Source organism: Lolium perenne, chromosome 4 (assembly GCF_019359855.2).
Source record: "Lolium perenne isolate Kyuss_39 chromosome 4, Kyuss_2.0, whole genome shotgun sequence".
NCBI lineage: Eukaryota > Viridiplantae > Streptophyta > Magnoliopsida > Poales > Poaceae > Lolium > Lolium perenne.
The window spans coordinates 283,309,014-283,324,956 of record NC_067247.2 but is presented as its reverse complement, the minus strand read 5'-3'; the positions used below and the strand labels follow the sequence as shown (position 1 = coordinate 283,324,956).

At 46.7% G+C, this 15,943-nt stretch overlaps 1 protein-coding gene across 1 annotated transcript; it reads left to right on the top strand.

The window, feature by feature from the left end:
• The first annotated feature begins 1,918 nt into the window (after window positions 1-1,918).
• On the top strand, window positions 1,919-11,192 carry LOC127295580 (phytochrome B). The gene is made up of 4 exons (XM_051325548.2): window positions 1,919-4,319; window positions 4,655-5,462; window positions 6,406-6,699; window positions 10,601-11,192. Exons 1-4 carry the CDS (start codon window positions 2,126-2,128, stop codon window positions 10,821-10,823), a joined length of 3,519 nt encoding a protein of 1,172 aa, XP_051181508.1. The 5' UTR covers window positions 1,919-2,125; the 3' UTR covers window positions 10,824-11,192.
• Window positions 11,193-15,943: the final 4,751 nt, after the last annotated feature.

Below are 15,943 nucleotides of genomic sequence, written 5' to 3'. Positions count from 1 at the left end.
GTAGTCCCCCACTTAGTTGATGGCGGCTTATCCATCCTTCAGTACGCTGATGACACAATTCTATTTATGGATCATGACTTGGAAAAGGCACGAAATCTGAAATTAATTCTTTCAGCATTCGAGCAGTTGTCCGGTCTTAAGATTAATTTCCATAAGAGCGAATTGTTTTGCTTCGGTGAAGCCGTCGATGAAGCCAACTCATATGCTGAATTATTTGGCTGTGGGATTGGTTCTTTTCCAATTAGCTACCTGGGCATTCCGATTCACTATCAGAGAATCACTTTGGCTGAATGGAAAATTGTTGAAGAAAGACTTTAAAAACGTCTTACTAGTTGGAAAGACAAATTACTATCCCTCGATGGAAGATTAGTTCTCATTAATTCGGTACTCACAAACATGGTACTGTATATGATTTATTTCTTCCAGTTACCAAAAGGAGTCTTGCATAGATTGGACTATTTCTGGTCAAGATTCTTTTGGCAAGGGGATAGTGAGAAGAAAAAATACCGGTTAACTAAATGAAGTGTTGTATGTCGTCCAAAAGATCAAGGTGGACTTGGTGTTCACGATCTTGAAGTTAAGAACAGGGCTTTGCTCGGTAAATGGCTAGCCAGGTTGTTAACAGAGGATGGGGTATGTCAACAACTTTTGCGGAAAAAGTACGTTGGCTCAAAGGCGATATCCCAGGTTCTGTGGAAACCTGGAGATTCACACTTTTGGGCCGGCATAATGGCAACAAAGAAGTACTTTTTCCCATTTGGGTCCTTCTCCATTAAGAATGGGGCGGAGATACGTTTCTGGGAGGATATATGGTTGGGAACAACCACTCTTCGTGAACAGTATCCGGCCTTGTACACTATTGTTCGTCACAAAGGGGATACTTTGCAGAAGGTGATGGAATCTTCTCCCCCCTCTATGACGTTCATGCGTGATCTTGTCGGTCCTCGGCTAGATTCCTGGAATGAACTGCTTCAGCGGTTAGGTTCTATCTAGTTGGTTCAGGGACGGATGAATTCCGTTGGAGTCTCACCAAAAATGGCATATTTTCGGTTAGCTCCATGTACAAAGCTCAATGCCTATCTACACAACCGGTTTTAAATAATAAATCCATCTGGAAGATGAAGATACCTCTCAAAACAAAGGTCTTTGCATGATATCTTCGTAGATGTGTGATTCTTACTAAAGATAACCTTGTTAAGCGCAACTGGCAAGGTTGTACAAAATGTGTGTTTTGTCACGAGGAAGAGACAATAAAACACCTTTTCTTCGACTGTCGTGTTGCTAGATCTATATGGTCAATCATTCAGATAGGTTCTACCTTATATCCTCCCCGTAGCATTGCAAACATTTTTGGCAATTGGCTTAATGAGGTGGATTCTAGGTACAAAACGATTATAAGAGTGACAGTGATTGCGATTGCATGATCGCTTTGGCTATGTAGGAATGACAAGATTTTTAATGACAAAAATTCTTCTCTTATGCAGGTCATCTACCGGTGTACGGCTTTGCTCCGTTCATGGTCGCCACTTCAACGTTTGGAGGATCGCGATCTCTTTATGGAGGTGTCTACACGATTGGAGAACACGGCCACAAAGTTTATTTCCCAACATGGGTGGCTGCATAGTAGGAGAATTGAAGCCAACAGAGTGTCATAGTAGTTGGCTTTTATCTTTTTGAGTAATAAAACGACCCTTATCGAAAAAATCGGCGGCTGTTACTGTGTTTCGCAAAAAAAAAAAAAACAGTTTTAGAGTCTGAGCTAGAGCTAACTTATAATTATTGGTGGACCTAGCAAAAAGTATTTCTAAATATACAAAAAAAATAGTGGGAAGATATCTAGCTAAGCTTCACAGCAGTTGTCGTCATCTTGAGCTCGAGAGCAGAGCACACTCTTTTCTATCCTCCGAGACCCTTCCCTTTCCAGCCATCGCATCGTCATCGACTCAGCTCGCTCCCTCAACTATCCTCTGTAAATCGAGTCGCTCCCATCTTTTTATCCTCCCACTCCCAAGCTCCCAAACAATGTCTCCAGTAACCGTACTGCCGTGAGGACGAGCTCGGCGCAAGCGGACGCGGCCGCCTAATCCGGTCCTGTCTCCCCCACCCCCACCCCGCCGCCGTCGCCATGGCCTCTGGCAGCCGCGCCACGCCCACGCCCACGCCCACGCGCTCCCCGTCCTCCGCGCGTCCCGCCCCGCCGCACCAACACCACACGCAGTCCTCGGGCGGGAGCACGTCCCGCGCCGGAGGGGGAGGGGGCGGAGGAGGCGCGGCCGGGAGCGCCGCCGCCACGGAGTCCGTCTCCAAGGCCGTGGCGCAGTACACCCTCGACGCCGGCCTCCACGCCGTGTTCGAGCAGTCGGGCGCGTCGGGCCGCAGCTTCGACTACTCCCAGTCGCTGCTCGCGCCGCCCACGCCCTCCTCCGAGCAGCAGATCGCCGCCTACCTCTCCCGCATCCAGCGCGGCGGCCACATCCAGCCCTTCGGCTGCACGCTCGCCGTCGCCGACGACTCCTCCTTCCGCCTCCTCGCCTACTCCGAGAACGCCGCCGACCTGCTCGACCTGTCGCCCCACCACTCCGTCCCGTCGCTCGACTCCTCCGCCGCGCCCTCCCCCGTCTCCCTCGGCTCCGACGCGCGCCTCCTCTTCATCCCCTCCTCCGGCGTCCTCCTCGAGCGCGCCTTCGCCGCCCGCGAGATCTCGCTGCTCAACCCGCTCTGGATCCACGCCAGGGTCACCAACAGGCCCTTCTACGCCATCCTCCACCGCATCGACGTCGGCGTCGTCATCGACCTCGAGCCCGCCCGCACCGAGGACCCCGCTGTCTCCATAGCTGGCGCCGTCCAGTCCCAGAAGCTCGCCGTCCGCGCCATCTCCCGCCTCCAGGCGCTCCCTGGCGGGGACGTCAGGCTCCTCTGCGACACCGTCGTCGAGCACGTCCGCGAGCTCACGGGCTACGACCGCGTCATGGTCTACAAATTCCACGACGACGAGCACGGGGAAGTCCTCGCCGAGAGCCGCCGTGCCGACCTCGAGCCCTACCTCGGTTTGCATTACCCTGCCACTGACATCCCGCAGGCATCGCGCTTTCTCTTCAGGCAAAACCGTGTGCGGATGATTGCTGATTGCCACGCAGCTCCCGTGAGGGTCATCCAGGACCCTGCAATGCCGCAGCCACTCTGCTTGGTTGGCTCCACTCTGCGCTCCCCGCACGGGTGCCATGCGCAGTACATGGCAAACATGGGGTCCATTGCATCCCTCGTCATGGCAGTCATCATCAGTAGTGGCGGGGAGGATGAGCACAACATGGGGCGGGGCGCTGTGCCGTCGGCGATGAAGTTGTGGGGGTTGGTCGTGTGCCACCACACGTCTCCGCGCTGCATCCCTTTCCCGCTGCGGTATGCGTGCGAGTTCCTCATGCAGGCCTTTGGCCTGCAGCTCAACATGGAGCTGCAGCTTGCACATCAAATGTCAGAGAAACACATTCTTAGAACACAGACGCTGCTGTGTGACATGCTACTCAGGGATTCACCAACTGGCATTGTCACACAGAGCCCAAGCACAATGGACCTTGTCAAGTGTGATGGTGCTGCGCTCTACTACCACGGGAAGTACTACCCACTTGGTATCACTCCAACGGAAGCTCAGATTAAGGACATCATCAAGTGGTTGACCGTTTGCCACGGAGACTCCACAGGGCTCAGCACAGATAGCCTGGCTGATGCAGGATACCCTGGTGCTACTGAATTAGGGGATGCAGTGTGCGGAATGGCAGTAGCTTATATCACGCCGAGCGATTATTTGTTTTGGTTCCGGTCACACACGGCGAAGGAGATAAAATGGGGTGGTGCAAAGCATCATCCGGAGGATAAGGATGATGGGCAGCGAATGCACCCACGGTCATCATTCAAGGCATTCCTTGAAGTGGTGAAGAGTAGGAGCTTACCTTGGGAGAATGCTGAGATGGATGCAATACATTCGCTGCAGCTCATATTGCGGGACTCCTTCAGAGATGCAGGAGAGGGCACTAGTAACTCAAAAGCCATTGTCAATGGTCACGTCCAGCTTGGGGAACTAGAGTTGCGGGGAATAGATGAGCTGAGCTCGGTAGCAAGGGAGATGGTTCGGTTGATCGAGACGGCTACAGTACCCATCTTTGCAGTTGATACTGATGGATGTATAAATGGATGGAATGCAAAAGTTGCTGAGCTGACCGGCCTCACAGTTGAGGAAGCCATGGGAAAATCATTAGTAAAAGATCTTATCTTTAGTGAATCTGAGGAAATAGTTGAGAAGCTACTCTCACAAGCTTTAAGAGGTATCCCTTACTATAAGTCTTGCTAATTTGGTTGCCCGTGACTTGATTTATTTTCAGCACGAATAATTTGCAGTATTACTTGCTGGACAATTTTCATGCATTGGCATGAAAGTATTTTGTTGCAGTAGTATTTAAATATATTCAAAACGAAAATATGTAAAATTCATTTAGTAGGTATATCAAAGGTGGGAGCAGTTGCCCCGAAGTAAATGCTATTTTCTATACTGTTTATCGTATTGTAAGTTACCTGGTCTATACACACAGTCAACTTACCTTATCTTGAAGGGGAAATGTTGGGCTGGATAATGATTATTGTGATCTCGTTTCTTGTGCAGGCGAGGAAGAAAAAAATGTGGAGATAAAGCTAAAGACATTTGGGCCGGAGCAATCTAAAGGACCGATTTTTGTTATTGTTAACGCCTGCTCTAGTAGGGATTACACTAAAAATATTGTTGGGGTTTGTTTCGTTGGCCAAGATATCACAGGGCAAAAGGTGGTCATGGATAAATTTGTCAACATACAAGGGGATTACAAGTCTATTGTACACAACCCCAATCCTCTAATACCCCCGATATTTGCTTCAGATGAGAATATTTGTTGCTCTGAATGGAACACGGCAATGGAAAAACTCACGGGTTGGTCAAAAGGAGAAGTTGTTGGTAAGCTTCTGGTTGGGGAGGTATTTGGAAATTGTTGCCGACTCAAGGGCCCAGATGCATTGACAAAGTTCATGATTGTCCTTCACAATGCTATAGGAGGGCAGGATTCTGAGAAGCTACCCTTTTCATTTTTCGACAAGAATGGCAAATATGTACAGGCCTTATTGACTGCAAACACAAGGAACAAAATGGATGGTGAGACCATAGGTGCCTTTTGCTTCTTGCAGATTGCAAGCCCTGAGTTACAGCAAGCCTTTGAGATTCAGAGACAACAAGAAAAGAAGTGCTATGCCAGGATGAAGGAGTTGGCTTACATTTGCCAGGAGATAAAAAACCCTCTCAGCGGTATCCGATTTACAAACTCCCTTTTAGAGATGACTGATTTAAAGGATGACCAGAGGCAGTTTCTTGAAACTAGCACTGCTTGTGAAAAACAGATGTCCAAGATTGTAAAGGATGCCAGCCTCCAAAGTATTGAGGACGGGTCAGTATTCTGTTATTATCCATTTTAACTTCCATGTGTGGATCATAATATATGTGAGTGTGTCCCTTACGTAACATGTGCCTGGATTAGTAATTATTTGAACATCAACTTGCATTAATTTTATTTGTTTAGGCATTTAACAAAGATAAAGGAATTAGAGAAATACATCAGACAGTGACAAATCCGGTCCAATGTCTTTGCACTTCTCTGAAGTGTAATTATTTCGGTGCACATGAACTCTTAATCGCAGTTAACTAATACCATCCTTGCCTCCGTGGCATCTATCTCACTGTGTACTTATTTTACCTCGGCAACGTTTCAAAATACTTTGGTGGTACTGCGGTACTGCCTGGATTCTTAGTATTGCTACTTCAAATACCATACTAGGAACCTAGGATCATGTCCAAACTAAATGAATATCCTTATGACTTAATCACATCCTACAAAACCTCAAAGTTAACCCCGCAGCTCACATAATTCCAACAGTGCAAGAAGTTGTTGCCAAGCATTCTTTTCCATGGTAGTATCCTAGTATAAACTTAGTAACCATGTTTGCAGATGCCACACTACATTGTATGAAACTTCAGATATACTTTTCGTTGCCTTTCGTAGTTGGTCAATCATCTCAGCTTTTATTAATGGACAATGGATGTGCACCATTTTTCCCCCAAGGATGTCTCCTGACTTGTGGCATGCAAAATCATCCACATCACTCTTTGAAGTTCAAACACAAACTAATATGAATATCATTCTGGATATGAACTCACAACTCTGTGTACCCTATTTTTTCATTTGTTAATTACTCGGTGCAATTAGATTCACTGGCGTGTAGCTAGAAGCATTATCTCACCTTTCTTTTTACCCCTCTTTTGTTATGTTTGACCTACATCTTAGCAGTTGGTTAACGAATAATTGATTAGTTCTGTTTTTGCTTGTTTCACAGCTCTTTAGTGCTGGACAAAGGTGAATTTTCACTTGGAAATGTTATGAATGCTGTTGTCAGCCAAGTGATGATATTGCTGAGAGAAAGAGATTTACAACTTATTCGAGATATCCCTGATGAAATCAAAGAAGCCTGGGCATATGGTGACCAATATAGAATCCAGCAAGTTTTGTCTGACTTTTTGCTAAGCATGGTGCGGTTTGCTCCAACTGAAAACGGCTGGGTAGAGATACAAGTCAGACCAAACGTAAAACAGAATTCTGATGGAACAGAAACAATGCTCTTCCTCTTCAGGTTAGCTGCCTTCATATCTCTTTGCAACATACAAGATGATATATTACTTCTTAGAGGGATATCTTTGTTTGAATATTACTCGTACTTAAAATTTTGAATTGGTCAGGTGTTTGGTATAGTTGTGCCTTACTGCATGTGGTTATTAGGACTGATTCATGATTTACGTACAAACACTAGGAAATTAGGAACACAATTGTATTCCTTACAATTTTTATTTGGGTTATGCTTTAATTATTATATAATAGTATCAGAGTTATGGATCTCAGCCCTTAGCCCATTAGAGATAAAACACATGGAAGGCTACTTAGTTAGGATAGTTGGGATTCTATTCTTAGGCGTCAAGTCAAGTCTTTCCCATAAAAAGGACCATTCACCCTATATGATTATCCAATGAATGAGAATAAACTAGCGAAGATCTAATCTCCATCCCCAACCTTCTCTTCTTCTCATTTCTGTCACCATGGCCGGACAAGCATCGCTCCTTGGCGGTGTACCCGCAACATTGTATTTTTCTCATGAAAATGTAAAATAAAATAGCGCTCCAGGATAACACAAATTAGCTACTAACGACAATACATTTGACAGAGTTTTCTGTATAGATAGAAAGGAGGCGACGTGTGAGGAATGGGAGAGGTGGGCAGGTGGCATTGTCGTAGACGTAAGTGTGTAGGTTATTAGGGACGTAAAACATAAGAACATGATGTTGTAGGAAATATTCAGGTTTTCGGTGAGATGTATATCTGTAGCCATCGTGCATGTGAATTAACATCACCTGAAAGCCACAAAATTTCATGGGACAATGAATTCTTATTCAATCAATGAGTTATGCAACAGATAGTGTTTAAGTGTTAAAAGATAATTGACCCACTGCAGGATGAAATAGTAGTCATGGGGTCTGGTTTGCCTAAAAACTGGATTTTAATACAGTCTGATTTAAGCATTAAGGTTCAACTTCATATTTGAGCCCTTCGGTTAGAAAGATGAGGATGAGGCCCATGATCCCTTATCTGTCAAACTCATGTTCTTATGCTAGCGTAGATGCTCTTATAACTGAACTACTGGCGTCGATGTAGATATACTGCAGATCTATATCTTGTTTCTTCTGTGTATTTGTTTTAGATGCAAATATGATAAAAGAGATCGAGCTGGCATGCATAGATTTAATGCTTCGCGCACACGAAGGTATAAAAATTTGGAAAGTTCTTAAACGAATTAGCAGGATTCAGATTTCAGTTTGTAATTCATGTACTCCATCGGAGGGAGTTATTTTGTTTCTAATGAGAGTGAAAGAGGTGAAGAGAAGGAAAAATGAGTGTTCGTGCTAAATGACTCACATCCAGCCTCAAGTCACAAGCTGCCAAGCTACATGATATCGTTTTGGCCTCACAACTAGCATCATAGTTAGGAGCCTTAAAAAATCCATCATAGTTTAGTGAGGTAGCTTCATTATATTATATTAGGAAAGATTACAATCTATATAAGATGCCCAAATAGCATCATAGTTCTGGAAGATAGCTTCATTAGATTATACTTCCTCTGTCCCAAAATAAGTGACTCGGTTTTGTCTGGATACGGAATTTCGATGTGTGGATACATCTGTATCTAGAAAAACCGAGTCACTTATTTTGGGATGGAGGGAGTATTATGAAGGTTGTGGAGCTACGTAGGAGGTCACAGATTTAGCATGAGGTCTGTGGGTCATGCAGTCTATGCTCATTGATTCCATCCATTTGCTATGGTTTGTTAATCATAACAAAGGTCTACCCCATCAATGGATGGGTGTTTGCTTGTTTCTAGGAATTTCTAGCATATTTACTTATATCTTAACGACGGTCATTGAGTTTTATTATATAATACATCCAAATCAGCGACAACTAATATGGAACGGAGGGATTACATATATATCTCTTAATTGTACTGGCATAGCAAGCATACTAGAAGGGAAAGGCACTCGTTGCCGCGACCGCTCAATTATAACCAAGATATAATGAAGACGTATCCGGGAGCAGAGAAATTAGAGGCGTATTCATGAGCGATGCTTGTTCACATAAACCACTTTATGATACATAACGAATTGTGTTGTGTTAGCTTCTGTGGCATGCCGCCTCAGAGCCTGCAGCAACACAAGATATCACCAAAAAGAATAAATATTTTCTTCAAGAGCACTCCAATAGACCTATATTTCCTCTATATTCCATAATACGGTGGTATTTTTTAGCGGTCTTGGTATTACTAAGCAGAGATGTTGAATTTGGAGAAAACAGATTGAAACCCTAGAGAGAGTTGAGCATTTTATTGGCGTAATAATTTGCACCATAAGAGTTATAAGTGACTCATATGAACTCTTTGTATGTTCTGACCAGTAGCACAGGTAAGGGAAATCAAGGCCGTAACTTGTGTTTACCGGTTCTTAGTAGTAGCACAATAGTATATCTGAGTTGGCGCAGAGAAGGGGAGCTATGTCGCGGAAGCACACCTAGGGTTAGCTCGTCGGATATGAGACCGTTGGGGTGCAGGGTGCTACAATTGCCCACCTACGACCTTTGGCGTCCCTCTCACACATTCTTCAAGCATCGTAGAAACAAATACTCCACTTTGCTTTCTTCAGACAAACGTTTAAGATGAGCACATTAATGCAAATGAATAAACAACACCAGTACATGCTACATTGCTACTATAACACACACAAAAGTAACACACTGACCATATAAACTCCATCTTTGCTATGTTAATTAATGGTTTGTTTAGTGCTAGATTACACACAATATGCCATGATCATCAGGTTTTTCATCGCCTATGGTCGATAACAAACAACTCACATGGAATGGAAGATTTCACAACATTCATATTTGAGTGTGGCAACTGGATCAAGGGACCCCTTGAATCAATTGTTATCTTGACCGAAGAACAGTTGCAAGGCTGCAACTACACGGAAAAAACATCGTTTATCCGAGTCTGACAGAAAACTATGTTTTCTCAATATATCTAACAATTGTATATAGCTGTGCATAACTTTTGGTAGCGCCCACTTTTCATTTTAATTGAATAGCCCAAGATCTGTAGGTAATTTGCCTTGCAGTTTCCAGTCACAGTAGAGAAGTATAATAAGCTCGACCTAGTTTTAGGATATTAGAAACCTGGTAACATGTAATAGAAGTATATAACTCCATCCCACCCTTCAACCGAAGTCTAATATCACATTCACGGTTTTCTATCATGCTCCCTCCTTGCCACAATGTAGTGCATATAAGATTTTTTTTAAATCAAACGATATTAACTTTGACCAAGTTTTTTGATAAAATTATCTACATCTACGATACCAAATGTATACCATATGAAAATTTGCATCAGGAGGAATCTAATGGCATTGATTTGGCATTCTAGATGTTGATATTTTTTCCTACATACTTGGTCAAACTTTATGTCATTTGACTTAAAATTTCTTATATACACTACATTTTGGCAAGGAGGGAGTAGCTACTAATGAAGATAACATTTTTTATGCCTAAGATCTGTAGGAGTATATGCAGAATCATTATGCTGCATCTGATTGCATATGCCATTCCTAAAAAAGAACTGGTTCTCACATAGTAGCAATAAATTCAATAGGCTGCAGAGAACTATATGAAAACAATGAAGTTTTCAGAAACATATTGCTGCTAGTGGCTCCTGGCTGCTGCCTGCTTTACCTCAGGCAAAGAAGAAGCAAATTATGATTCCAGTCCATAGCAAGCATATTTGTTGTACCCACTGCCACTTGCTACTCTCTCGTTTTATCAGCACTGCAGTTGAGCAGTAGGATAAAAGGATTATCTTCGGCTAATCTTGTTACCACAGAATTCTACTTCTATTGCAATGTTGTACAGTAACAACTCCTGCTGACCTTGATATGTCTCTCCAGATTTGCCTGTCCTGGTGAGGGCCTCCCCCCAGACATTGTCCAAGACATGTTCAGCAAGGCCCGCTGGACAACCCAAGAAGGCATTGGGCTAAGCGTGTGCAGGAAAATCCTCAAATTGATGGGTGGCGATGTTCAGTACATCAGGGAGTCAGAGAGGAGTTTCTTCCTCATCGTGCTCGAGCTACCCCAGCCCCGCCGATCAGAAAGTAGGGATCGGAACTGATATGGCAAGCTCAAAGCTGACCTTGCCTAGCTGTTTGGTCAGCCAGTTGACCCGAGATTCCCAGATAGGAGGAGCCTAATTCGTGAGAAGCCTACAAAACCAAATTACTCTGGATGAGGCACATGGAGAGAGCCACAAATATGACTCCCGGCAACTCCTGGCTTGCCGACTGTATGCTCGGTTATTGTTCCATTAGAGTTTTACGTTGGCAAGCAATGAACACTGACGGTAACGTAGCTCGTAGCATAGGCCCATGACCACTTGTATAAGGTACATACTATGTTCTTAGCTACTATGTATATACATGAGGATATCTCTCATGTTGTGGATAAGGAGAGCTGTGCAGCTCCCATGATTGTATTCTAATAACTGATAAGAGCATCTCCACCGGCGCCTCCCAAATAGTCACCGGCAGAGGATCCGGCACCTCTGTTTGGGAGACGCCGGTACTGCATCCTCTATTTGGGGGAGCAGTTCCCACACCGGCGCTCCCAAACATGCAGTCCCGATAGAATTTTTTTTTACACAAACTACATATTTATACTTAGAGTTTCACTTTAATGTCATTCAATATCGAGGAATGAATAATATTTTCGGGCAAATTCCAGTAAAACATTATTCATTCCTCGACCCCGGATGCCATTTGAAGCCTGCTTATTTTTAGCCTACTACCTACTGGCCACCTGGCTCTGTGGAGGTGGACGATTGACTAGAGCTCTCTCCCATGCTCTCTCTCCCCTGGTCTCTCCGCAGCTCCTTCGTCGTCGATCCCCCGCTGCTCTCTCCACCACGAACGTCAAATAGATGGCTCTATCCGCGGCCACCGCCTCCTGACGCAGCAACTGCTCCAGCTCCTCCCGCCGCTGACGGTGATCCAACTTCTGCCTCTGTAGCCGGAGCTGCATCTCCGCCAAATGTCGCGCCTCGTAGACTTCACATTGACACTGTGTCTCCTCCCGCTGCAACCGCCGCAGTGTAAGCTCCTCCCACCCCTTCTGCTGGCGCGCCTCCAATCGACGCTGGCTTAGCGCTCCTGTCGCCGGCGCGCCTCCTGGAACTCCAGCCGCTCTGCCTCCTCGATCACCAGCCGATTCTCCTCCCGCTGCCGCCGCTTCGCCTCCTGGCGCTGCCGCTCCGCCTCCCGCCGCGCTTCCGCGTGCTCCCGCCGCTCCGCCTCCTGGCGCTGCCGCTCACGGTACTGCGCCTCCCCCTCCATCCGCTGGTGCCGCCACTCTGCACACCACCGCTCGACCATCTCCTCCGTCCGGCGTCGTCGCGCCTCTTCCGCCGTGGCGGCGTCGAACGCCGCAATGGTGTCCGCCAGCGCCACCTCCTCCCACGCCGCGTTCTCCTTAGCTGCAGGGTCTCCCACTGCTGACGCCGCCGCCTCACCCTGCTGACGCTCCCGCTGCTCGATTGCCTCCCGCCGATGCCGCCGCTGTGCACGCCAAAGCTCCGCCCAGTGCCGCGGCGACTCTTCCTCCGCGATGGCGGCGATGCCGAACTGCGAATCCGGTGGTGGAGGTGGTGGTGGGGGAGACGGCAGTGGATGGAACTGGCCGGCGCCGGGGCGGTTCGTCATTGCGCAGTGGTGTTCGAGCGACGAGGGCTGTGCTTGTGGCGGAGAAAGGGGTGCCGGCGGCTGTGGTGGCTGCCATTGAGTCGGGAGGGCCTTTTATAGACGCCGACGTCGGGAAGAGGCCAGAAGCGGCGGGAACGCGCGGTGGCGTGCGAACGCCGGCGATGCGTGGAGGCTGCGCAGCACCGACAAGACGTCTCGCCTGCCCCTCCGTCGCCATTAAGGCAAAGCTGCGACGCTTCGGTCGTGTGTCACTGCGCGATAGTAACTTCACTCGCGAGGTAGCGACGGTTAGGTCCAAACTTGAATGTGCCGCTGATGCGTCGGTCCTGCCACGTCTCGCCTCGTTTTTCGTTGTGTCCGGCGTGCGCGGAGCGTCCCCTGTGTTGCGGGGACGGGCTCGGGGCGCCGGACACCGTATCGAACCGCGCTGGACAAAAAGAGGCTTCGAGAGACGCGGCTAGGAATGTTTTTTTGTTCGGCACGCTCCAAAACCCTTCGGGGGACGCTTTGGTTTTGGGAGACGGCAACTGGACTGGAGATGCTCTAACTCATTAAATTGATGAACCGAGTGGTCACATTCCTTAACAATATTCCCATACCTTCCTTTATCCAGCGCAGTGACCGTGAACTGTTATTTCGTTAGCAACCTCCAAACAGTTCGTTGCTATCTTCAAACGTTTAAGATTCAGATCGCTGGCCAATGCAAGTGTCACCATAGAGCTGTCCAGGAAAATACCCCCCCCCTACTTTAACTTGTACTTGATCCATATTTTTGCTCTCTTCTTTACTGCGCCCCATGATCCAGTATTTTCTGCACTCTTCTTATTTTCATGTACACAGTGTTATTCAAGTCTTCCTTTAGTATCTCCAATGGCTGTTATTTTTGTAGACATTTCCTTGCTATGCCAGGGAGCAGGTCATTAGATGACTGGTAACATAATGACCATTGATATAATGATACTCCCGATCGATACCAGTATAAGCTTGAACAGTTGAAACAGGAAGAAACTACAAAGATATATACAGCCTTGACTAGGAAGATCTTGTGGAGCGCTTAAATTCATATTTTTATGATCAGATTGTGGTAAACTTGGGTGGTGATAGAGATTTATTTGAGGTTAGTATTTGATACAAACAGCAAAGAAAAGATTAAAACCGGGTAGTTATGAATGAAATTGCTATATACTAGTGCTTGTGATTGAGCTGTGCAATATGTATTAAAGGTTACCATATCTTTCATGTGTTGTTTACATTATGAATGAAAGATGTTGTCGAAATCATGTTTCTGCTTGCGCTATGAATATGTAATTGTATTGCAAAAGAAATATGTGGTGCTATTAAACATAGGATATGCATATGCAACGGGCGAATACCACAAGTGTTGCCGATGCGACCAGAGCATTATAGTTTCCGGTTTCCGATGTGGGTTGTGCACCACGTCGGCAATGTTGCCGATGAACTATCCACGTCAGTGAGAAGACTGCAATTAACCACGCGCCCTTCTCTGTTGCCGATGATTTTAGGGCTCCTTTGATTTAAAGGATAGGAAAAACATAGGAATAGGAAAGGTATATGATTGGAATGACATGTCTACTTGAATCCTATAGGAAGATGAAGTTTGTTTGATGGTAGCAAAGGAATTTTTCCATGAGGTATGAGCTAATGCTATTTTTCTATAGGAATTACACTACAAGATTCCTATAGAAATTTTTCCTATAGGATATGTTCCTATGAATCAAATAACATGTATAGAAAATTTTCCTATAGGAATCAAATCCTAATCCTTTGAATCAAAGGAGCCCTTAAAATATGTTCGTAAACTTCTGTATTTATCCTACTTTAACTTGTATATGGTCCACCATTTTCTGCGCTCTACTTAATTTACCACGAAGAATCATGCTCGATCGCGTGCTAAATGTGTCCTAGCTGCATGTGCGGAGTTTAAATGCTGCCGTTTGCGTCCAAAGACAAATGGTGGGCACTGTGATGCATCTTTCTCTCCGTTGCACTGCAGCTCATGCTTGCATGCTCCCTGGCTGTTAGGGTGTGTTTGGTAGCCCGGGTCTACTCAGAATAACTATCTCCCCTCATACATGGTGACCTCATACATGCTCGAGTGAGTTTTTGCTGTTTGTTTGGTAGCATGTATCAGTTGAGAGATTCTGAGTTAAGATGTTGTTTGGTATAGGTTGTATAAGGTGAGATGTGCTGGGTCCAGTTCTTTACACAAAGGTCCTTATGCATAAAAATGAAAAGCAATCGGGTCCTGCATAAAAATGAAAAGCAATCCGTCGGTGGATCCCGTGCAGTAGGAGTGTCGCCGCCGGGCGCCGCTCAAGCTGGCCGCCGGTGGATCCCGTGCAGCCGGTCGAGCACGCAAAAGCCGGCCGCCGGGCGCCGGTCAAGCACGCGGAAGCCGGGCGTCGGTCAAGCACGCGGAAGCCGGGCGCCGGGCGCCGCTCGAGCTGGTCGAGCACGCGGAAGCCGGCCGCCGGTCGATCTATTTCCGCCGGACGGAGTTGCGGCTAGCGGACGAGGACGGAGGAGGAGCGGCTGGCGGACGGGGACGGAGGAGCAGCAGCCAGAGAAGCTCGTCCTAGAGGCGTTGGTCGATACGGGGCGTACTGGCGGCGCGTTCAGCCTGCGGCGTCATGGTCGATGCGGGGCGTCCTGGCGGAGGTTGGCGGCGCAGGGACAAGGCCCTTGGTACTGCTCTGCTCGGCCGACGGGAGAGAAGAACAGGAGAGGAGGAGGCGGCGGCCACGGCAGCGCTGGAGGCGATGCGGTTGCAGGAGAGAGAGAGAGGAGAAGCGGGCCGCGTGAGGGGGAAATGACCTGCGGGGTGGGAGTCTTGGGGGAGCGCGGGCCACTGCTACAGTAGTTTGCGGGATTAGCTCATCCCGGATGAGGAGCGAAGCTCGATTTGAGCTTCGCTCTTCGTCCCGGCTCTGTGGCCTTTTCCGTATCCCCTCGCCAGTGCTGAGAAGGGAAGAGCCGGTTTAACAAACACTGGATTTGCTTAAAATCTTGGTTGGGAGGAGAGTTTCTGAGTAGCCCCGGGCTACCAAACACACCTTAGAGGATCATGCCTTGTCGTCGTGGTCTTCTTCTTCATTGATCATTAACTGATGTCAGTGTCTGGTTCGATGTACCCCTATCAGTAGAGCTCGCCTCCGACGACCTTGCAAGGCATCTCTATATAGAGGGAGATGATTGATATCCATCTTGCAATTAGACTTCAAACTACAAACAGTTACATATTAGTTATCATTGATTTATTACAATTTTATACTAATTAACGACAACTAATATGAAATGGAGGAGTAAGCTCACAGCTTGATTGTGCACGCACAAGCCGTTCGTGTTTCTTTTGATAGGACACGACTGGTAGATCGGTCTCATGGAGGCGGGCACCAAAACAACACACGTTCTTAGCTGCATGCATGTGATGGGCTAATTAAGAAGGATTCTGTGTGTTTAATTGAAGCTGCGTCCTGCATAACATGTAAGGTTCAACAACTCGACACTGAAGTCGAAA